The 23,716-nt window shown below is 52.2% G+C and overlaps 2 protein-coding genes across 7 annotated transcripts in view; one reads left to right on the top strand and one right to left on the bottom strand.

Annotated features, from left to right (window-relative positions):
- The first annotated feature begins 119 nt into the window (after nt 1-119).
- On the top strand, nt 120-4,471 carry PDIA2 (protein disulfide isomerase family A member 2). Of its 2 annotated transcripts, none has more exons than XM_090277393.1 (11): nt 120-330; nt 954-1,160; nt 2,432-2,565; nt 2,647-2,784; nt 2,854-2,970; nt 3,069-3,194; nt 3,262-3,459; nt 3,550-3,670; nt 3,752-3,933; nt 4,129-4,239; nt 4,346-4,471. In XM_090277393.1, exons 1-11 carry the CDS (start codon nt 135-137, stop codon nt 4,388-4,390), a joined length of 1,575 nt encoding a protein of 524 aa, XP_090133519.1. In that variant the 5' UTR covers nt 120-134; the 3' UTR covers nt 4,391-4,471. The 2 variants fall into 2 exon arrangements, with proteins under 2 accessions (XP_090133519.1, XP_090133518.1); XM_090277392.1 differs by having other exon boundaries at nt 2,854-2,991.
- A 406-nt stretch (nt 4,472-4,877) lies between these two features.
- Nucleotides 4,878-23,716, bottom strand: part of AXIN1 (axin 1) — an 85,489-nt gene continuing 66,650 nt past the window's right edge. For 3 of the 5 annotated variants that reach the window (XM_090277390.1, XM_090277391.1, XM_090277389.1), the window contains 6 exons: nt 14,955-15,484; nt 14,280-14,450; nt 10,733-10,978; nt 8,672-8,779; nt 6,732-6,899; nt 4,878-5,760 (listed from right to left, as the gene is read on the bottom strand). In XM_090277390.1, coding sequence (XP_090133516.1) covers nt 5,634-5,760; nt 6,732-6,899; nt 8,672-8,779; nt 10,733-10,978; nt 14,280-14,450; nt 14,955-15,484 — 1,350 coding nt within the window. In that variant the 3' untranslated portion in view covers nt 4,878-5,633. The remainder of the gene's footprint in view (nt 5,761-6,731; nt 6,900-8,671; nt 8,780-10,732; nt 10,979-14,279; nt 14,451-14,954; nt 15,485-23,716) is intronic. The other 2 variants (XM_090277386.1, XM_090277387.1) reach the window with 1 other exon arrangement.

The following is a 23,716-nucleotide window of genomic DNA, read 5'->3' as shown; positions in this document are numbered from 1 at the left end:
ATCTCCCCTCCCCCAGGGGTGGGGGGAGCCTGTGGCCTTATCACTCCAGCGACCTGAACTGGGTGCCACGTGGCAGCCGCTGCTTGGCCCCCGGCCCCCTTATCTGCACCCGCCCCATGGGCCTCTGCACTGCCATGGACAGCCAGCTCCTGTCTGTGTTGCTGCTGCTGCTTGGAGCCTTGGGCCTCTGGGGACAGGGCCCAGGGCCCAGCAGTCCCTCAGATGAGCCCCAGGACGAGGAGGTTCCTGAGGAGGATGGGATCTTGGTGCTGAACAGCCGCACCCTGGGCCTGGCCCTGCGGGAGCACCCTGCCCTGCTGGTGGAGTTTTGTGAGTGCACAGGGTCAGCAGGGCTCAGGGACCCACAAGTGTCCAACCCCTACTGTGTCGACTCGCTGGGGGCTTATGCACTTGAAGGGGCTTCCCTAGCGGGCACTGGGCTCCATCAGAGGGCACCTGAAGCAGAGCCCTGGGCTGAACTGGGTCTGGGGGTTCAACCCAAGCGGGTGGGAAGGGAGGCGCAGATTTAAGGGAGAGGTTGTGGTCATTGTCCTAATGCAGACTCTTTCTGTGAAGGGCCAGATAAAACTCACACCTTCCATATTCTGTGGCTTTTTTTTACAACCTCTTATACATGTGAAAGCCATTAAGCTGGCAGGCCTCCACAGGCAGCTGCATATGGCAAGGAGTGCCGCCTCAAGGAGCAGCAACGAGAAGGTTCTTCTCAAACTCACTGGAACCGTGATCTGGGAACCTTGAGTAGTAGTCTGGTCTCTGGTGTTTGGGCTTAATGTGGCTGAGGCTTGGGTGCGTTTCTGAAGGAGAGAGGTATAGACAGGACATGCTCTGTGCTGGATGTGACTGACCCCAAGTCTGCCAGTTCTGGCTGGGTGTGCACAGGGGCTCTGGCTGGGACTGTGGAGGCCAGGTGCACTCATGGCCCTGTCCCCTAGATGCCCCGTGGTGTATGCACTGTAAGGCATTGGCCCCAGAGTACATCAAGGCAGCTGCCCTGCTGGCAGCAGAGTCAGCCAAAACCAGGCTGGCCAAGGTGGATGGACCTTCAGAGCCAGAGCTGACCAAGGAGTTTGGTGTGACAGAGTACCCCATGCTCAAGTTCTTCCGTGACGGAAACCGCACAAACCCGGAGGAGTATACTGGTATTGGGGGTGGGGTGGGGATGGGGGTGGTGTGTGTGTGTGTGGGGTGTGTGTGTGTGTGTGTGTGTGTGTGTGGCGTGTGTGGGGTGGTGTGGGACAGGGGCTGGACCCAGGCTGATGGGACTCTCCACAGGCCCCCGGGAGGCCAAGTGTGTGTGTGTGTGTGTGTGAGGCCAAGTGTGTGTGTGTGTGTGTGTGTGTGTGTGTGTGTGTGTGTGGTGGTGTGGGACAGGGGCTGGACCCAGGCTGATGGGACTCTCCACAGGCCCCTGGGAGGCCAAGTGTGTGTGTGTGTGTGTGTGAGGCCAAGTGTGTGTGTGTGTGTGTGTGTGTGTGTGTGTGTGGTGGTGTGGGACAGGGGCTGGACCCAGGCTGATGGGACTCTCCACAGGCCCCCGGGAGGCCAAGTGTGTGTGTGTGTGTGTGTGTGTGTGTGTGTGTGTGTGTGGTGGTGTGGGACAGGGGCTGGACCCAGGCTGATGGGACTCTCCACAGGCCCCCGGGAGGCCAAGTGTGTGTGTGTGTGTGTGTGTGTGTGTGTGTGTGTGTGTGGTGGTGTGGGACAGGGGCTGGACCCAGGCTGATGGGACTCTCCACAGGCCCCCGGGAGGCCAAGTGTGTGTGTGTGTGTGTGTGTGTGTGTGTGTGTGTGTGGTGGTGTGGGACAGGGGCTGGACCCAGGCTGATGGGACTCTCCACAGGCCCCCGGGAGGCCAAGTGTGTGTGTGTGTGTGTGTGTGTGTGGTGGTGTGGGACAGGGGCTGGACCCAGGCTGATGGGACTCTCCACAGGCCCCCGGGAGGCCAAGTGTGTGTGTGTGTGTGTGTGTGTGTGTGTGTGTGTGTGGTGGTGTGGGACAGGGGCTGGACCCAGGCTGATGGGACTCTCCACAGGCCCCCGGGAGGCCAAGTGTGTGTGTGTGTGTGTGTGTGTGTGTGTGTGTGTGTGTGGTGGTGTGGGACAGGGGCTGGACCCAGGCTGATGGGACTCTCCACAGGCCCCCGGGAGGCCAAGTGTGTGTGTGTGTGTGTGTGTGTGTGGGGGGGGGGTGGTGTGGGACAGGGGCTGGACCCAGGCTGATGGGACTCTCCACAGGCCCCCGGGAGGCCGTGTGTGTGTGTGTGTGTGTGTGTGTGTGTGTGTGTGTGTGTGTGTGTGTGTGTGTGTGTGTGTGTGTGTGTGTGTGTGTGTGTGTGTGTGTGTGGTGTGTGTGGCGTGTGTGGGGTGGTGTGGGACAGGGGCTGGACCCAGCCTGATGGGACTCTCCACAGGCCCCCGGGAGGCCAAGGGCATTGCTGAGTGGCTGAGGCGGCGGGTGGGGTCCAGCACTACACGCCTGGAGAATGAGGAGGGCGCCCAAGCATTGATAGATGCCCAGGATGTAGTGGTCATTGGCTTCTTTCAGGTAAGCTAGTAGCACCAGGGACCCAGGCCTTGGGAGCAGGGCTTGTGGCCCCAGCTGGCCTCACAGACATGGGTCCCTTAGGACCTGCAGGACAAGGATGTGGCTACCTTCCTGACTCTGGCCCAGGATGCTCTGGACATGACCTTTGGCCTCACTGACCAGCCACAGCTCTTTCAGAAGTTTGGCCTTACCAAGGACACTGTGGTTCTTTTTAAGAAGGTGCGTCAGGGCCAAGGCAGTGGTTAGGGTCAGGCTATGGCTCCTGCTGACCCACCTTGTGTTGTCCAGTTTGACGAGGGACGGGCAGATTTTCCAGTGGATGAGGAGCTGGGCCTGGACCAGGATGATCTGTCCCGCTTCCTCCTCACGCACAGCATGCACCTGGTCACGGAGTTCAACAGCCAAGTGAGTGAGCTGCAGGGGCAGGTACAGGAGCCGGCCTTAGGGGGAACGGGAGGGTGAGCACAGGAACCAGCCCCCATGAGTCTGGCCTGCCCCTGCAGACGTCCCCCAAGATCTTTGCGGCCAGGATCCTCAACCACTTGCTGCTGTTCATCAACCAGACACTGGCCCCACACCAGGAGCTGCTGGCGGGCTTCAGGGAGGCGGCTCCTCCGTTCCGGGGGCAGGTACCAGCGGGGATAGGAGGGTGGGCACTGGGGAGGCCAGGGCCTAGTGCTCACTCCCTTCTGGCAGGTGCTGTTCGTGGTGGTGGACGTGAGTGCCAATAACAACCACGTGCTACAGTACTTTGGGCTCAGAGCAGAAGAGGCCCCCACCCTGCGCTTCATCAACATGGAGACCACCAAGAAGTACATGCCTACAGACAGGGAGGTGGTCACTGCAGCCTCGGTCACCACCTTCTGCCACTCAGTCCTCAGCGGCAAGGTCAAGGTCTGTGCTGGGTGGCCCAACCAGGGTGGGGAGGTGGGAGCAGCAGCTTTCAGAGATCCCCAGCAAAGTACCTGACCTCATTCCCCCCAGCCGTATCTTCTGAGCCAGGAGGTCCCCCCTGACTGGGACCAGCGTCCAGTAAAGACCCTTGTGGGCAAGAATTTTGAGCAGGTGGCGTTTGATGAAACCAAGAATGTGTTTATCAAGTTCTGTGAGTGTGGAGGGCACTGGACAGTGGGGTGGGCGGGCAGTATGGGGTCCTGCTGGCCATGCCAACATCCCCCCGTCCTAGATGCCCCATGGTGTACCCACTGCAAGGAGATGGCACCAGCTTGGGAGGCCCTGGCCGAGAAGTACAGGGATCACGAGGACATCATCATTGCCGAGCTAGATGCCACGGCCAATGAGCTGGAAGGCTTCCCTGTGCATGGCTTTCCCACCCTCAAGTATTTCCCAGCAGGGCAGGGTCAGAAGGTGAGGCAGGATCCCATCTTCCTTTGTCTTGAGTCCATCTGAGTCCTGAGATGGAGATGGGGCATGACCTTAGTGTGGCCTTAGTAGGTGGGCTCTGGGATGGCGTGTGGTCTCAAAACTACAAGACTTAAGTCAGTATAGGGTGTGGCCTGGGAGGACGTGGTTTGTCCTCCAGACCCTCCTGTCCCTCCTCAGGTGATTGACTACAGAGGTGCCAGGGACCTGGAGACCTTCTCCAAGTTCCTGGACAATGGGGGGAAGTTACCTGAAGAGGAGCCCACAGAAGAGCCCTTAGCTCCCTTCCCGGTGAGTGCCTCTATCCCAAGGCCTCTGGACAGGTCTCTGGATGGGTGGTTATGGGACTGACTAGGCAGGGTTGGGCTGGAAGCTGCAACTCTGTGACCCTTTCCAGGAGACAGTAGCCAATTCCACCATGGAGTCCAAGGAGGAGCTGTAGCCGCCCCATCGGCACTAGGGAGCCATCTCCTTGGGTCCCTGGGAAGTTGTGGGCACTGAATAAAGAGCTTTGGTCCTGGAATCTGTGTGGTTCCTCAGCATGGCTGGCCTCCAGCCCTTGGCTTTGGCCAAATCTCAGGCTCCTAGGGTTCCACGTTGGATGGGCCCAGATCTTACTCCCAGCCCTCCTCAGTGGATCCCGGGCTCAGGTATGAGTCTGGGTTCCTACCTGGGAAAGAATGGGGGACATGAAGTCGCTGCCAGCTTTGGCCCCTCACTCTCCAGTGCTCTGCCATCTTGGCTCTATAAGATACCCAACTCCTAAGACCGCTGGATGCCGGTGTGACCTTGCTGCCGAGTTCTGACATGCACTGTGCATAATAGGCCAGAATAGAGGGGACAGGTCACAAGTGCCAGAAGCTGGCTGAGGATGGTGCATCCACCCACCCAGCCCCATTGACAGAAGATCTGTACACTCCACAGCTGGGGAAGATTCTAAACTGGTTTTATTTCATTATTATCCAAGTACCTTTGAAAAGATAATTGTACAAGTCAGCTCATGAAAAATGGGTTCGGGGCAGCCCCCTGCTGGCCCTAGCCTGAGAAATGTACATATTTACATGGGCTCTTAGAAAGGAGGGGCCTGGGACCCACTGAGCCAGCGCTGTGGAAACTGAGGGTGGAGAGGGAGCACTAAGGTGCCCCGTCGCCGGATCCACACAGTGGCAGGCAAGAGACAAGCTGTGTTGAAGGCACTCCGTGACATGTACAATTTAGAGGCCCCAAGGGCCCCCTGAAGCCCAGGCCAGTGCTGGGCCTGATGAGGGCAGGGCATGGCGGGTGAGTCCTGAAGGGAGAAGCAGAGCCTGTGGTATGAGAGCCCCAGGGGAGGCACCAGGGGGTTGGCCTGTGGTTAGCAGCAGGGGCCCGCTGGGGAAGGGCATCCAGGCTCCCTGCTTGCTAGGGCAGACTCAGAATAGTGCTGTGGAGGAGTGGACGGGCCCCTTTGTTGGCAGCAGGACAGACGCCTGTGGAACCACTCAGTGGGACCCCCGCTCACCTGCACAAGGACCAAAGTGGTGGACGGCTATGGGGCAGGCACTTCCTGGCCTTCCACAAGGAGCTATGTGTGTGCACACATGTGAGAGCACCTGTCATGGCACAGCTCTTCCTGGCTCTCAGTGTGGCCTTCCCTGTCCCCACCTGTTGAGGGCCCAGCCTAGTGCAGAGGCCTGGCCAGCCAGTCAGTCCACTTTCTCAACCTTGCCGATGATCTTTTCCTCAAAGACAGGCAGGATGGCCTCGTCTTCCCGAACCTCCTCAAACACGACTCCACAGTCAAACTCGTCACTCACTTTCTTGAAGTAATATCTGGGGGATGGGGTGAGAGGAGATGAGGGCCTGTCCACTCCTCTCCTGCCCATGCACCCACACCCTTGGGGCCAGCCTCCCAACCTCCTAGCTGGGTAACCCCATGGTCCCACACAGGTACAGCACCTGGCAACCAAACTCCAGACACATCATGCAGGGCAGGCGAGCTGGTCTGCCTAGTGCCCACATGCTGGAGAGTTGACAGTGAACAGTAATTGCATGTGGGGTCCTCTGCCCTAGCCTCTAGGATGCTGCAGGAGAGAAGTGGGCAGGTTTGGGGTTCCTGTTTCCCAAGGGCTGAGCATGTCATTTCCATTAGGGTGATATGCCCCCACTAAGGACCACACAGAGGCCTGTGGAGCCCAGGACCTTCTCCAGTGGCCTTACCCTCCACCTCCACAGGGAACTTTCTCACCACTCAGTGGACAGAGAAAGCCACTCACTGAAGGCCAGTGGCTGAGCCCAGCTAAGACCCCATGTGACCCCTCCTCCTCCTACCGTGCTTACTCAGGAGCCTTCAGGGGCTGGTCTCAGGCTGGCAAGGGCCAAGCAGCCCATGGCAGACCCGAGGAAGGGGGTCTCTGGACCCTAGGAAGGGGGGTCCTGGCTTCTGTGTCTAGTAAAAATGGGAATCAGAAGGCTGGAGACAAGGCCAACCCAGGGCAGACAGGCACAGGGACAGACATACCAGTGTATTTGGCCCTATTTCCCCACCTGTAAGGTAAGGACTGTCCAGACCCTTTAACTGGCCTGGAGGCCTCAGTCACCTAAGGCTGGGAGTTGGAGTTAGAAGCCTTGAGGCGACCCATGCCTCACACAATGAGGCGCTTCTGCCAACAGCTCAGGGTTGGATAAGCAGGTGGGGGTGGGGTGGGAAGGACTAGATGGGATAAGAACAGGGCACCCAGCACTCAGCACTATCTTCTGGGTAGAGGGCCGGCTTACCATATACCCCAGACCTTTACTCTCACCTATAATTTCCTTTCTTGGTCAGCAGCTCCTTGAACTGGCCCAGGGTAACGGCACGGCCCCTCACCAGAGTCCGGTAGGGGATAGGTTCCCCGCAGAAGTAATAGGCCACAACGATGCTGTCACACAACTGGGAGTTCCCACCACCTGCCTTCCTTTGCGATTTCGTCCTGGAGGTGGAGACACAGTGGTTATTGCTGAGCTCAGAATACCACAGGGCACCTCCTAACAGACCTCAGGCCTCAGGCTCCCCAGTAAAGGATAAGGCAAGGCCTGGAGGGGTGAGCTGCAACACACTCAGAAATGCTATGCATCCACAGGCCCCAATGTCCACCCCACCACACAGCTGCATCCAGCTCCCAGGGGTCCTTACCCGACATGGTATCTCAATCCAGGGTTTCAATCCTATGCCAAACCCATGTACAAAGACACACAGCATGGACACCAGATTATCTCCCACCCCCGTTTGCCCCACATCTATCTCCACAGTGCCTCAGTTCACCTCCCACCTCCTTCACCCATTAGAAAGCCCCAGGTCTCACTGTGGCCAGAAATGCCTGATGGGCAGCACCCCCGACCCAGGTCACATGAAAGTAGGCCAGCAGGCTTCTCAGGTCTTGAACCCACAGTGGATTCTTCCACCTTCTTCTTAAGGTGGCCAGGCCACCAGAACCAATACAACCCTAGTCTCTAGGCTGGACTACACTGATTGTACCCTAGTAAAGTCTACTGCTCCCAAACTTCAAAAACATCTGAAGGCCAGGTATTTGACAAACAGAATTATGACGATTTAAAGGGGCCTGCCCCCCAGCAGAGTGCTTGTCCAATAACCAGAAGCAGTATCCAGCCAGATTTCCAGAGGAAGGTGTGAGGCCAGCACCATCTCCTGCCCAGGCTACGGTTGGGCCCTCACTTGGACAGTGCTGAGCAGCCACTCTGTGTCTGGGACAGGGAGCACTTCCTCTGTCCCTCAAGTGTCCATGGTCCTTGTGACCGCTCTGGAACTGCCTGGGTACACATGGGCATAGCCCTTGGCTCCCACCAGCTGGACGTAGTAGGAAGCTTCCTGTACCAGTGTCACGTTGGGAAGACCACCTGAGCTCACAGTGGGCTCTTCTCTCCCTGAGGACACTCCTCTCCCTGGTGATCCTGGGCACACACTGCAGTCACTTCATCTGTGTGGCTGTCCACCACTTCAGCCATGCTCCATTGTGCCTGCTTTCCTTCCCTTAGTCCTGAAACCTCAAACCCAGCCTGTACTGGGAGCCCACACAGATGGTCATGTGTGGACCTGTTCTCTACAGAAGGGAAGCAGGGCTCCTGCTCCTCCAGGCCCCACCTGGTGGGAGACTTTGAGCCAACTGGCATTGTCTGGGATAAGCCTGGTGAAGGCTAAGATGGGAAACCCCTTTCTGCTCTGCCTTGAGCAGAAGTACAGGAATGGGGCAACCAGGCACTGTCTGCATGTGGTCCACAGCTCCCTAATGCCCACCCTGCTCCACGCATATCTGGGGAGCAGATGCATCCCAAGTGAAAACAAGGCCAGGTTTGCTGTGCACACAGCATCTGGACAAACAAGCACCACAGGTGCTGAGCTTTCAGTCAGCAGCGTGCCAGGAGACTAATCATAGCTCTCAAGTCCCAAGGCCTGGCTGGGAATCTCAGAAAAGTAAAGGCAGGTGGGGGCGAGGGGGCGCATATGGCAAGAGTGCAGGAGACAGAGTGGACGTCCTCTCTAACCTGTTGGTCATTTGCCACCACGTGGACAGTGTGTCCCCTTTGACAGAGAGAGGAAGGAAAGGCCTGGGAATAGCTTGCAGCCCCAGCTCTTCCAGTGCGGTGCCCGGGCTCCCGCCCTGGGAACAGCTGCCGCTCTACAGCCCCTGGCACACAGTGCAGGCTGGGCGAGCAGTACGAGAGGACCCACAGGGGACACACGTACTCTGTCTCGGAGAGCTCCATGTCGGACACTGCTGGCACCACGCTCAGCACGGGCGTGCACACCGGCCTGATGCAAGAGCGCCCCCGCTGGATGACCTCCTGCACATACCTAGGGAACAACCGCGTCAGTGAGCCACACAGGCCTGGGGCAGGGCTGCCTCCACACTCCGCGGTGACACAGGGTGACAGAAAGTAGGTGGAGCAGGTGCTCCCCAAGAGATTCCATCACCACTACGCAAGACTCCCACTGTGTGAGACGGGCAAACCCTTTCTTGGGTGGTGAAGCTGTCAGATCAGTCAAGAAACAGATGTTGCCTTCATCATTCAGGTTTCCCAGATTCTTTGTTTGTGGTCAAGCTCTTGGGCTCCCTGGAACACACTGGGTAACCCCTCATCTGAGGCACTAGGATCCTGTCATTTCAGCCACGCCAAAAGGACCTGCCTCTGGCCTCTTCCCTGTGGGTGCAGCTCTTCCCAATTGGTGCTCTGATGTGGGCCTGGGTCCTGGAGTATGGTCACTGCTCTGTCTGAAGCAGCCAGAGTTCTATTCTTGGGCTCACTGCCCTGTAGTTTTCTCCAAGTGGCCATCCACCCTGGGCATGTGCTGTGTGGCCTTAACAGTAATTTTTGTTCTGACTTAAGTGGGGGTCACCCATGAGGAGCATGGGGAGGCCCAGAACTTTGACTGCTACCTCCACACCTCTACTCTGTGACCATTTATAAAAAGGCCCACATGCCCTGGACCGACGACACGTGGAGATGCCAGAGCCACTGGCTGAAACCCCAAAGGCAGCTCACTCCTCAAAACATGTGTCACAGAATGGCCACAGACAGACCACGCTGGTATGAGGAACCAGTTGGGTGCTGGTAGGAAGAGGGGACACGAGCCCTGCTCCCCAGAGAACACAACAAAAATGACATGCCAGGAAGCCCCAGGAGTTCCAGCCCTTGTGCCCTGGCCTCTCCCTTGGCCGCTCTCTGCTGCCCTGTCTGCCTCCAGGTCACAGGCATTCTGCACAGAGCTGGCTGGCTCTACCTCAACTGAACAAGATCACAGGGTGAGACAGTTGGCTCTAATAAACATGGTCACCTTCCATGACCAGGGGACACCTTCAGGCTTCCACTTGTGTCCAAGGAGATGGAGAATGGGGAGAGCTCAAACCTGACATGGGCTTCCCCAGAGCAGCATCACCCCCCCTGCCCGCCATGGGCCCATGGGAAGTGGCGCTGGGAACTGGATGACTGAAGACTGGGCAAGGGAAACCAGCAATGTCTGAGGAAACTGGCTGTGAGGCCAGGCCCCTCAGAAACTCTCATCGCCTGGGGGTTCCAATGAACCCCACGTCTGGGAAAAGTGACCTCAGAGCCCAGTGAAAAGGGTCAGGGAAGCCCCGCTGGCCTGGAGAGACAATCTGCCACACACAAGGGAGTGGTAGGGGGTGGTCCCCTGCTTCCGGGGTGGAGAGAACAGGGCCTAGCCTAAGGCCACGGAGGCAGCTGGCTGAACCGCTCTGCCCCTGAAGGCCAATAAGGACACAGTGAAGAGTGGCTGTGGGGCCTGGAGTCTCTCCAGAAGAGTGTTACACCCCCACATATTTCAACACCAATTTATTTTCCTACCTGCAAATGGCACTCACTAGGGCTCCTGAATTGAGGCAGCCAGGAACCCTGGGACCAAAACCCCTGAACTCAGCCTTCATAGCAGCCAGTGGTGACCTTACTGTGTGACCTCCAGCAGTTCTGTGCCACTAAGGGGACCCCATGGCCTCCAACAAAGATCCGGGCCGAGTGCATACTCGGAAAGCAGAGTATGTATGATCAGGGGAAAGACACCCTCTTCTCCCCAGGACAGAGTAATGACCACTTGCTCTCCTAGCCCTGGTCACTCAGCAGAGCGGTGTGGAAGAAACTGGAAGGAAAAACCCAGTACTGCCAGTGGGCACCCAGTGTGCCTCTATGTATGGACCACACAGGCCTCAGGGAGTTTCACCCCGAAGTGCAGCCATGGTGCCCGGAGGGGCCGTGAAAGGTGCTAGCCCTGTTCTCCCCAATGGCCTTGTACCTCTGCTTTGAAGGCAATTTGCTGGCTCTCTTCTCTTCCTCCTCCAGACGCCTGCGGGCCTCCTCCAGCTGGGTCAGAGGGTTGGGGGCCGGGTTGGGTGGCATTGTGGGGTCTTGAATGAAGAGATGAGAGGGCTGGACAGAGTTTCGGAGCTGAGCACTGACCCAAGGGTGCACGGCCCCAGGACGCTCAATGGACAAGGGCTTGGAGCTCTCATGAATCTGCTGCTTCTTCGCCCCAGAAGACCTTTGGGGAGTAAGGGAAGAGATGTGGCAGAGTCTGAAATCCTGGGCCAGAGGCAGGCATCTGGAGCTGGGCAGGAGCCAGCAGCAACAGCCGAGCTCAACACTGACCTTGGGATGCCTGCGCCAGGAACGCCTTTGTACCCCTAGCCCACCAAAGTCATGTGAACTTCAGCAGTTTCCTCTTATACTACATGACACAAACATTCCTTTCTTTTTTATAAATTTTTAAGTATATTTTATTAATTATGCTGTTACAGTTGTCCCAATTTTCCCCCTTTGCATCCCTCTACCCGGTAACCCCATTCCCTCTAGCAACCCCCCTTAGTTCATGTCCATGGGTCGTGCATAGAAGTTCTCTAGCTTCTCCACTTCCTTTACTATTCTTAACACCGCCCTATTTTGTTCCTACCAATTACACTTCTTAGTCCTTGCACCTTTTCCCCTCTTCCTCCCCCTTCCCTCTCCCAGCTGACAACCCTCCAAATGATCCTCATATCTAAAATTCTGTTCCTGTCCTGGTTGTTTGCTTATTTTGTTCTTTTCAGATTCAGTTGTTGATAGTTGTAAATTTGTTGCAATTTTAATGTCCACAGTTGATCTTGTTTTTCTTAAATAAGTCCATTTAACATTTCATGTAATAATGGCTTGGCTTGCACACTACTTTTTAAAAAAATTATTGATTGGAGAGAAAGGAAGAGGGAGGGAGAGAGGGGGAGAAACATCAGTTTGTTCTACCCACTTATGCATTCATTGATTGATTCTTTTTTAAAAAGATTTTATTTATTTATTTTTAGATAAAGGGGAAGGGAGAGAGAAAGAGAGGGAGAGAAACATCAAAGTGCGAAAGATACATTGATCAGTTGCCTCTCACACACACCCAACCAAGGACCTGGCTCGCAACCCAGGCATGAGCCCTGACTGGGAATCGAACCGGTGACCTATCGGTTTGCAGGCTGACGCTCAATCCACTGAGCCACACCAGCCAGGGCTGACTGATCGTTATATGTGCCCTGACCGGGGAGCAAACCCACAACCCTGGCATATTAGGTTGACACTCTTAAACCAACTGAGCTGCCTGGCCAGCACCACACTTCTTTTTTTTATAACTTATTTTTAACAGATTTATTGAAATATAAATCATATCCTATACAAAGACTTAAAAATAATCCATAATTTATCCCAGACTGGTGTGACTCAATGGACTGAGTGCCAGACTATGAACCAAAGGGTCACTGGTTTGATTCCCAGCAAGGGCACATGCTTGGGTTGTAGGCCAGGTTCCCAGTTGGGGGCACATGAGAGGCAACCACACACTGATGTTTCTCTGCCCCTCTTTCTCTCCCTCCCTTACCCTCTCTATAAAAATAAATAAATAAATAAAATTTTATTAAAAAAATCCATAATTTAGAAATAGCCACTCTTAGAATATTGATCTACTTCCTTCCTCATTAAAAATACTTAAGAGACTTCCGGCCAACATGGAGGCAAAAAACACAATTGGCAGAATTCTAAACATAATTTATCCTGATTTCCCCCTGCAATCTGGTATCCCTTCTTGTTGTTTCAACATTGAGAATGTGCTTCACACCTGTGCAACATACCATCACTCAACCACTAGATGGGATTCAAGTGAAACATCTGCCTCTCTCAGCTAACGCTGGAAAGGGGGTCTCAGAACCAGGAGCAAAGATAAAAGAACCCAAGAGGGCCCCCTGGGAAGTCGGTTGGGCCAGTGCTCTCATAACACCAGAAGTGCCCAGGTAAAGGTACCCCAGCAGAGGTGAGCTCCTCCTCCTAAAAAGCCACACAAAGCTGGCCCCAGGGAGACCTCCGCCCCCATCTCACTACTACCACTCCCCAACCCTCTTACATCCCCATCTTCCTAACCTCTTTATCTCTCTACTACCCATGACCCCTAATTCACTTAGCCTTATGTAAGAACAACGAAGGTAGAGACCCCATGGTCCCCAGATTCCAGGGAGGCCAGAGAGGGCGTACTGGGGACACTGAAGGCCATCATTTAAACAGCCCAGCCTTGGCTGGTGGGGCTCACTGGTTTGATTCCCAGTCAGCACACATGCCTGGGCTGTGGGCCAGGTTCCCGATTGAAGGTGTATGAGAGGCAACTAATCTCTCACACAATGATGTTACTTTTCCTCTCTGTCTCCCTCCCTTCTCCTCTCTCTAAAAATAAATAAATAAAGTCTTTAAAACAGCCCATCTGATGGGAACTTAGCAGGCTACTTCTGTATGTGCCTTTTACTCTTCAGCCACAGTAACCCTCCGTTTGGGATGGGAGGGCCAGCTGGGACAGACTCATTCCTTGTGAAAACCCACAAGAGAGAAATCCAGAGAAGCTGAGAATCAACCCTACTTCAACCAGAGTAAAAAAGGGGCTCCTTAAGAGACCCTTTCACCAGGACAGGCTTTGTGGCTGCAAAGGGGTCTGAACATTGATGAGGGGCTCATTCTCAAAGTCAGGTTTACACTGCCTATGCACACATTCAGTCCTCCTCAACCATGGCCAAAGATTTCAGGGAAATCTGAGACTGAGGAAGGAGGGATTTTCCGCCCACTGATGGACAGATGCCATCAGCTCCAGGCCCATGGCACCTGTGTGTCACCCATCTCTGGCCCAGGCCCACCTAAGCCAGCTCTGTCTACTGTAGGACAAACCCATGTAGGCCCGTGAGGACATGTCTGGGGGCCTGGCTCTACACTCCCCAGAGAAGCCTCTGGCCCTGTGGGGCAATCCAAAGCACAGAGGGACAAAGACTAAACCAGAACCTTCTCCCACCCACCACTGAAGGGGCAATCAGGTGCAAACACAGAAGGTTTCTTCCAAAGCCCCATCAGGAGTGGTGGTCAGGTACCTGCCTCACTTCCCTGGTGCCTAGGTCATTGTCATGTGAAGGTGTCACTGCCCTAGAAATAACCTCATGCATGATAGCAGCTGTGTGACAGCAGATCCCTTCCTCAGTGGTGGGGCAGCAGCAAGCTAACTCATGGAGAGGCACGGTGACTTCAGACTGACCTCACCAGCGGGAACTTCTGCCTAGGACACTGGAGCTAGATCTAAGATCCCACAACATGACAGTCCCACACAGGACAGGCATCAACAAGCTTACGCTGCAATGGGTTGAACCTGAACCCTTTGAATTCTTGCTTCCACTGTACATGGTTTGCAGTAAGATGGTAGGTGGGGACATGCCATGCAGAATACTGGCAAAGCAGCTCTAGAGGTTCACCAGCTGGTTCTGCACACCTGTGCCCACACCGCCAGGACACCAGGTACTGCTTACCCATGGCCGGCCTTCCTGTGCCTGCTAATCTCCTTCTCCCCCTCGATGATCCACTGCATGATCTTCTGGTTCTTCTCTGCGTCCTCCGAAGGGCCTGGTACCTCAGCACTGACACTCTTCCCTGACTCAGCCTTCTTGGCATTTCTTTTGGAGGTTGTCCCGGTCTTTCCACTGCAAAAGCAAGACCTGGTAGTCACCTCCTGACTTAACCTGGCCTGTCACTGGATGGCTGGCCACTGTGCTCCACACCCTGTAAGGCTCCCTAACCATGAAGGCCTTGACTACGTGGTGTATTCTGGCAACTCTGTGGGGTTACAGGGGTTTGTTTCAAGTGACTCCATGGCAAGAAGTGAAGGAAGGAGTCCAAACGGTATTGGCTGGGAAGGCTGCTGCCCCACATGGACCAGCACCCAAGGCAGAAGCCTAGCACCTATTCCTGGTGCCTGAGCTCTTGGCCACAACATGCCTGCAATCTCTGCAGCTGACCCTGGTTTAATGACTTTTAAAGGGGAATTCAAGCCTACAAAACCAGAATATAATCCACAGGCGACACAACCTCTCACTGTGACCCGTTCCTCCTTGGGGAGACATGCGTATCCTTATGGACAGAGCCTAGGGACAAAGGATCCACAGCCCTGATCTCAAATAGTAGCTCAAGCAACCACAGAAACTTACCTGTAGGTCAGGCTGTCGTTGGCATTGGGGATGGTGCCCATGTTCTCTAAGTGGCTTCGGGTCTTGGCTGCGTGGCTGTGCAGCTCTGGGCCCCATGCGAAGCTGCTCTGAACCCGGCGGGTGGCCTCCATCTCCGCCTGCTCCTTGGGCCTTGCCACACCGTGGTGGCTGTGGTGGTGGCTGTGCCTATGGAAGTGTAGGCCAGCTGCCTCCAGCTTTGCCCCCAACTTGGGCGCGTGCTTACCATGCCCCAGGGATGCGCCTCCCAGCACCCCGGATATCTTGGGCATGTGCATGCTATCAGGGGAGCGGTGGCCAGGCCCAGGTGACTGACAGCCGGGAGTCCTCATGACCCGCTGCACGTGCTCGTCCAGGATACTCTCAGGATTCTCCTCATGCGCATCCCGCAGCCCCACACAGCCCACATCTGCATAGCGGGTTGGGAAGTTGTGCCAGGCTGGGGCCAAAGGTAGCTTGTGACTGGACCCTGGGGGTGCAGAGGACACGTCGCCATCCTCGCCTTCTTCTTCCTGTAAGGACAAGGCCACACATCACCTCTTGGCACCTGCCGGACCAAGGAAACCTCACACATGGAGAAACAAACAACAAATAAACCACCACCAAACAAACACAAAGCCTGTCACTGCCATGTCCTGGGGGTCAGGAGCCCTGAGCCCAGGAGGAGGCAAGGGCCAGGGAAGGTGCCAGAGGTGCTGCCCAACTCCTGAGAGCCTTTCCTGTCCCTGTTGACCCCTGAGCAGGTTTGGCTGGGTTCTCAGCAGGCCATGCTGCAGGACAGGGCATACATGGGATTGAGGACATGAAGCTGTGCTCACCCACAAGTGTGCAAGGACATGCAACTGCCATGCACCAAGGCTTCAGGGAACACAATGCCAGAGAAACCTTCGCACTGGTTTAGCTTTCTTTTATGCTTCTCAATAAAAACTTTTGTTTTTTTCAGTTCAATTTTCCTATTCCTCAATATTTCTGGGGGTGGAATAGGATCGTTATTTTTATTGTAAAGTATATTTTATTGTTTATGCTGTTACAGTAGTCCAAATTTCTTTTCCTTTGCTCCCCTCTGCCTAGTGCCCGCCTTCCCTCCAGTGATCCTACCCCATTTAGTTCAAGTCCACGGGTCGTGCATATAAGTTCTCTGGCTTCACTCTTTCCTATACTGTATTATTCTTAGCTTCTCCCTATTTTGTACCTACCAATTATACTTCTTAATCACTGCAACATTTCCCCATTTAGCCCCCTTCCCCCTCCCAGCTGATAATCCTCCAATCCTATACTGTATTATTCTTAGCTTCTCCCTATTTTGTACCTACCAATTATACTTCTTAATCACTGCAACATTTCCCCATTTAGCCCCCTTCCCCCTCCCAGCTGATAATCCTCCAATCCTATACTGTATTATTCTTAGCTTCTCCCTATTTTGTACCTACCAATTATACTTCTTAATCACTGCAACATTTCCCCATTTAGCCCCCTTCCCCCTCCCAGCTGATAATCCTCCAAATGATCCCCATACCTATGATTCTGTTCCTATTCTGGTTGTTTGCTTGGTTTTTTTTTTTTTTTTTTTTTTAGGTTCTCTTGTTGATAGTTGAGTTTGTCATTTTAACGTTCATAGTTCTGATCTTCTTTTTCTTAAATAAGTCCCTTTAACACTTTGTATAATAAGGGCTTGGTGATGATTAACTCTTTTAGCTTCACCTTGTCTGGGAAGCACTTTTATCTGCCCTTCCGTTCTAAATGACAGCTTTGCTGGATAGAGTAATCTTGGTTGTAGGTCCTTGCTTTTCATCATACTGAATACTTCTTGCCAGCCCCTTCCTGCCTGCAAAGTTTCTTTTGAGAAATCAGCTAGTAGTCTTACAGGAACTCCTTTGGAGGTAACTCTCTGCTTTTCCCTTACTGCTTTTAAGATTCTCCCTTTACCTCCCTGGCTGGTGGGACTCAGCGACTCAGCGGACTGAGTGTCAGCTTGTGAACTGAAGGGCTGTTGGTTTAATTCCCAGTCAGGGCACATGTCTGGGTTGCGGGCCAGGTACCCAGTTGGGGGCATGCGAGAGGCAACCAATCTATGTTTCTCTTGCACAATGATGTTTCTCTCCCTCTCTTTCTCCCTTCCTTTCCCTCTCTCTAAAAATAAATAAAATCTTTTTAAAAAGATTCTCTCTTTATCTTTAACCTTTGGCATTTTAATTATGATGTGTCTTGGTGTGGTTCTCTTTGGGTTCAACTTGTTTGTGACTCTCTGTGCTTTCTGGACTTGTATGTCTATTTCCTTCACCAAATTAGGGAAGTTTTCTTTCATTATTTTTTCAAGTAAGTTTTAAATGTCTTGCTCTTCCTCCTCTCCTTCTCGCATCCCTTTAATTTGGATGTTGGCACTTCTGGAGACGTCCCGGAGTCTTCTTATTGTCTCCTTGTTTTCTGAATCCTTGTTTCTTCATTCTGTACTGGTTGACTGTTTATTTCTTCCTTATTTCCGAATCATTGATTTGAACCCTGATTTCCTTTGCTTCACTATTGATTTCCTGTGGATTTTCCTTTATTTCACTTAATGTAGCCTTCATTTCTTCCTTATGCATTTGCCGTACTCAGTGAACTGAGTTCTCTGAGCATGCGTATAACCAGTGTTTTGAATTCTGCATCTGATAGGTTGGCTATCTCCGTTTCACTTAGTTCTTTTTCTGGAGTTTTGATCTGTTCTTTTGTTTGGGCCATATCTTTGTTTCCTCAATTTGGCAGCCTCCCTGTGTTTGTTTCTGTGTATTAGATAGTGCAGCTTTGACCCCGTCTTGATGCACCTGTCGATGTTGTAAGGGGCAGAGCCTTGCGTGTTCACCAGGGAAGGGCAACCCATTTTACCACTTTGTGGTGTTGCATGTGGGGAAGGGGTCAGAGAGGGAACAATGCCACTTGATCAGCACTTGTCCCGTTTCCCAGTTTCCGTATGCGACGGGTGCCCCTCTAGCTGTTGCCCTGGTGGTGGTTCCCAGAGTGGGTGGGCTTGTGTGCATTCTAGGACTCTGGGGGCCCTCTAAATGGACTCTCCTGAGAGACAGGCAGTTTGTTCTGCTGCCCCAACCCCACTGGTTTTCACAACCAGAAGCAACAAGAGTCCATTTTTCTCAGTGCTAGAATCTTCGGCTGGGTGGTCTGGCCTGGGGCTGGGATCGCTTCCCAGGTGTTTCTCCCCGCTTTTATCTGCCATATGTAAATGTGAGACTGCTTGTTCCGCCAGCCACTGCCACCTCACTACCGCCACACCGCACCCTCTCCACCCCAGCTCCCCCATCTCCACCTCTCCTATTTCTTCTTTAAATCCTTGGTTGTTGGACTTCCACAGAGCTTGATTTTCTGGCAGTTCTGGTTGTTTTTGTTTTGAGATCAGTTGTGATCCTTCTTATGGTTGTGTGAGAGATGAAGCATGTCTACCTATGCTTCCATCTTGGCTGGAAGTCCATTATTAAATTTCTCAGCTGCAAGGTGTCTTCCTCAGGTACCTGTATTTGTACTTCATTATAAAAAGATCTCCAAAAGTCTACCAAAAAATTTCTCACTAATGTAAAGAATCTAAATGTCATTAGTTCAGGCTCAGGGTAGAATATAGCACCAAAGAGGAGAGAGGACAACAGAAGGGGACCAACAGATGCAGGGTGAATGTACCCTCTCCTGGGCACAGCTTGGAGCCACCTCAACAAAGACTTGGACTCCTGGACTCCCACATCCCATACCATGTCCACATCTCAACACTCCTCTGCTTTGCAGGGCTGAGGAACCAGACTTTTCACTGAGGGGTCTTCCCAGGGCACTGAAAGTATTGAAGCCATTACTCCCTAAAGCAGCAGCAAGCAAGAGGAAACCTCAGAATCCCTGAGAGGTGGGGGGCACAAATCTTGAGCTGAGATCCAATTTTTCTTTATAGTTCTGCATATGTAAGAATTCAGAGACTGACACGCTTCATCTTCCTCCACAACTAAGCAATATAACTACCGCAAAACCAGAAATAACCAGAAATTCCAGAAAATAAATGGAAGTCGAACGTATGAAGTTATAAAGAAGTAGTGCCCGTCTGGACAGGAAGGAGGGGTGAAGCCGGGGAGGAGAGGTCAAGCTGTGCTGGCGGCAGCAGCTGCGGCGATGGTGGCAGGACAGCGGTAAGCACAGACACCCGTATTTAGGGGGAGGCAAGAAGCACCTGGGGAGCACCCCGGCTACAGACCAGACCCATCAGCTTGCGATTCCAAGCCGGGGAAGGCAGACCTCCATTGCCTTGGACTGTGAGGCCTGGAGGGGTGGGGACAGAGGAGGAGGCTCCTGGTCTCTCAGCAAAGAGTGAACGGCAGGAGTCCATCTTGGACCCCCACCCCCGCAGAAAACACCACAGCGTGGTGAGAAGGGTTGCCTGGTTGTGACGAGTGCACGGGGCTCCGCCCCTTATAGCGTAGGCGGTGTGACAGCCCTGCCCAGGAAGCAAAGGTAAACACAAAATGGTCAGGATGGCACAGATCATGATAGAGATCCTGGTGATGCAGCTGACCAGCCAGCAAATATCTAATCTAACGGCTCAGCAGATAGGAAATCTTTCTGAGGCTCAGTTCAGAGCTTTGGTTATAATAATGCTTACAGACCTAACAGCAGATCTTAAACAAGATGGGGAAGGAATGAAGGCTAGTCCTGCTGAAATGAACAAAAACACATACAAAACTAGTGGTGAGGGCAAGAAAACCAGGGATCAAATAAATAAATTGAAACATAGGGAAGGAACCAACAGTCAACCAGTGCAGAAAGAAGAAACAAAAAGTGAGGAATGAGAGAAGAGGCTCAGAAACTTATTGGACAGCTATAAGCGGGTCAACATCCGAATCATAGGGTTGTCAGAAGGTGAAGAAGAACAACTAGAAATTGAAAAATTATGTGAAAAAATAATGAAGCAGAACTTCCCTAACTTGGAGAAGGAAATAGACTTACAGATCCAGGAAGCACAGAGAGTTCCAAAAAAACTGGACCCAGGGAGATCCACACCAAGACACATTATAATCAAAATGTCAAAAATTAAGGATAGAGAAAGAATCTTAAAAACAGCAAAAGAGTAAGAGAATTACATAGAAAGGGGTCCCAATAAGACTATCAGCTGATTTCTCAAAGGAAACTCTGTAGGCAAAAGGGACTGGCAAGAAATACTCAAAGGAATGAAAAGCAAAAACCTACAACCACGATTACTCTACCCAGCGAAGCTGTCATTCAGAATAGAAGGGCAGAGAAAGTGCTTCCAGGACAAAGTAAAACTGAAGGAGTTCATCAGATCCAAACCACTGTTATATGAGATGTTAAAGGGACTTATTTAGGAGAGGGAGGATCAAAACTATGAACATTAAAATGAAAACTGTATCACAACAACCAAGAACAGAAGCTAGGGAATTGAAACAAAGGCAGACTAAGTAGGCAAGGAGAGTGGAAAAAGAATTATAGGTATGGGAAACATTTTGGGGGGAGGTCAACAGGGAGGTGGGAAGGGGGAAAGGGAGGGTGATGGTACAGGAATTTAGAAGCCTAGTAGGAGGGAGTGGAGTAGACAGGAAAATGTTGAAAAGAACTATATGCACAACCAATGGACTAAGCGGGGGGACAACTGGAGGGGGTGGGTCACTAGGTGGAGGGGAACAAAGGGAAAAGAAACTGGGACAACTGTAACAGCATAAACAATAAAGCATATTAAAAAGAAAAAAAAGAATTCAATTTTATGGTTTTGAAGTGTTATAAATTTATTTAACTGTTCAGTTAATAGTTTTCATTTTCTTCTTTGCTGTTATTTTCAAACTTTTACAATAAGTTATTTAAAAATTCTGTAGTTATTCCTTTTAAAAAGGGACTATTATTTATAGCATGATTTATTTGGATTACAAATCACACACAGTAATAAAGACTGCACTACAAGCTGCTGGGTAGTGTACCACACAGGAGGACTTAAGGGACACCTGAAGGAGCAAACCCACTGGAGCAGCTTCGGGCCTGAGCACCTGACCTTGAGTCTAGGCACCCATGTCTGGAGGCCACCACAGGCTACTGCCTATGGCAAGCCCACCTGAGCTTGAGGCCATGTGCCTGCCAATTAGTTCCTGCTCTGGTAACAGAGAAATACAAAGGGCTGTTCATTTGAACATTTCTATCAAAGAACACCGTGCTAGGATCAATCTATCTCCTGAGAGCTGGTGGTGGTTCCAGGCACAGCTGCCTTGCACCTGCCAAGGACACCACAGAGAAAATAAACATCTGAATCAGACATCAGAAAAACACACAGAATACCCACAGCTACCTTCACAATGTCTTGCCCAAGATGTTGACCTATCTGGACAAGCACGCACAGACACTGAGCCAAGACTAAAAACTTGACAGAACAATTACAGTAGCTCAATTCTATAGCAAAAAGGTGTTGAATTCTTCCTTTCTTAGACTTCTCTTAAGAAACATTACACACACGCCCTGGCTGGGTGGTTCAGCTAGTTGGAACATCGTCTCATATACTAAAAGGTTGCAGGTTCAATCTTGTTAAGGGCACATACGTAGGTCGCAGGTTCGATCTCCGATTGGGGTACATACGGGAGACAATTGACAGTTGTTTCTCACACTGATGTCACCCCAACCCCCACCAAGGTCAATGAACATATCCTTGGGTGAGGATTAAAAGAAATGTTACATGCATTATTTCATGAGCACATTTATTTTAAGGGTTGTTAACTGCGATATGCTCAGGGGAACCATCACACAAAGAGCTGATGCCCATGGAAATGCTGTGCTAAACAAACGAAGACACTAATTTTGGCACAATATGCACACCAGAATTTAGTTCCTGCTAAAGTAGTCCATATTTCACAGTGACTCTGTTTCCTGCTTTTGTTTGTTCAGAGGCGGCTATTCAAAGGCTAGCTATTCCTTCAATTATTCAGTAAGGCTTCTGATGGACTTGAGAAAGAGCTGGCCAAGGAGAGTACACACCTTGTGTCCTTGACTCCTGCCAGATGGCCTGGCTCTACCTGGCTCCCAAGAGCCACTCCCTCCAGGTCAAAGAGGTCTCACCCTTGCCCTCACTAGAACGTAACATGGTGGGTGCCCTGCTGAATGACCTGGAACAGATCACTGAATTGTGGGAACTGTGGGGAGGATAGCCGGTCAACATACGTGAAGCCCTGAAGCTGGTACCTGCTCTGTCGGAGTGAGCGTCACCCAATCACCATGAGGGAAGGAGGGGAAAAGATGCTGGTAAGAAAACTTAATTTGTGTGTGTGTGTGCATAAGTGTTTAAAAATACTTTCATGCAAATTCCTCCCTGGAGATCACCACCATCTAGCTATTTATCTTACTCTCAGGTCTGTCTTCCTGGTACCTACCATGAATCATGGGTTCTGACATGTTATTTGAAATTTACCTGCTGTCTTGATGTGAGGGGAAGACAGAGGGAGCCATGGCCCCTGGCTGGAAGCTGGGCATCCCATAAGGGAGCTCTGAAACCCAGGATCTCAGCTGTAAGACACAGCCAGCAGGACTCCCTGTGTGCAGTGCCAGGGTGTGCAGGAAAGGAGATCGCAAGGCATGACTATCTGCTGTGCCCACATCTACCCTTATGGCAGTGGCTCAAGACTGCAGGTGCACAGAACTCATCTGGGGACATGGAAAGTAAGAGAGCAAGCCCCTCTTGGGGGGGGGGTTCTGATGGGGTCTGAGGAGAGCTCAGATTCTGTATTTTAAATAGGAACATTAGGAGATCAGGTAGAGAAATAATTCTTTCAAGAAACATCACTTTTTTGAGTTTTAGGTATTAGGCATAAAATATCGAGAAAGGAATGGATGACACCCACTTACTTGGTAGTGAGCATTAACCTACAGCAGGGAATTCCCACCTGCTAAGAGAAAGTTAGGGCTTCTCTGCCAGTGACATGGAGGCTCACAGCATGCAGGAGTGACTAGATTCAGTGAATAAAGTTCAACAAGCGAGGAAGTACAAGGGGCACAGGAAAGGCCTCACTCCAGGGGCACAGTTCTCACTGTGTCACAGCCCTGATGCCCCTGAATGTGTATGGAAGTGAATCTTGTAGACTGACACATGGGACAACAAAAACAAGGTAGTTCTTCTGCAGTTATGGACAGAAAGGTATTTAAGCAAATGAATTACAAATATTATTAAATTTCTTCAACATTTCATCAAGTGAGGCTACCTGTCAAAAGACAAGATAAACAAGCGTATATCCACACCTAAAGCCATTCTGTATTCTGAGGTGCTCTACACAGATGCATGTGGCCCAGGAACCAGCAGTGATTGTGAGGAGCCTCCATCTACCAGCACTCAAGGGAAATTTTAGCTCCACATGTCAAGGAGGCATGTGGGGTGCAGGGGATGTGGTCAGCAAGACAGGTGTGCTCATCCGTGGGGTCAGGTGTCTGGTCCAAAGGATCTCAGCAGAGGGAAGTGAGCATGGGGCACCAAGGGGAGGACAGCAGGAAGGAAGCTGGGTTGGGTAACCAGAAAGGCTTGTTAGTCTGCACTGTGGGTATGTCCTGTGCCAAATCTCCCCAAGATGAACTGGTATTGCCTCAGTGTGGTGACTACTTTGGGGATGACAACTGGGAGTTGTCTTGGCTTCCCTCTTAACTGTCTTCCCACAAGTGGTTGAACAGGAACCCCAACCTCGGCATCCAATGCCACTGCTGACACCTGCTGGTCGTTCCGTAGGCCCAGGCTCAGGGCCCCA

The sequence above is a fragment of the Furipterus horrens genome, unplaced genomic scaffold (assembly GCF_987537825.1).
Source record: "Furipterus horrens unplaced genomic scaffold, mFurHor1.1.pri manual_scaffold_5, whole genome shotgun sequence".
NCBI classification, from domain to species: Eukaryota; Metazoa; Chordata; class Mammalia; order Chiroptera; family Furipteridae; genus Furipterus; species Furipterus horrens.
The sequence above is the reverse complement of the archived record's forward strand: the minus strand, read 5'-3'. Positions and strand labels throughout refer to the sequence as shown.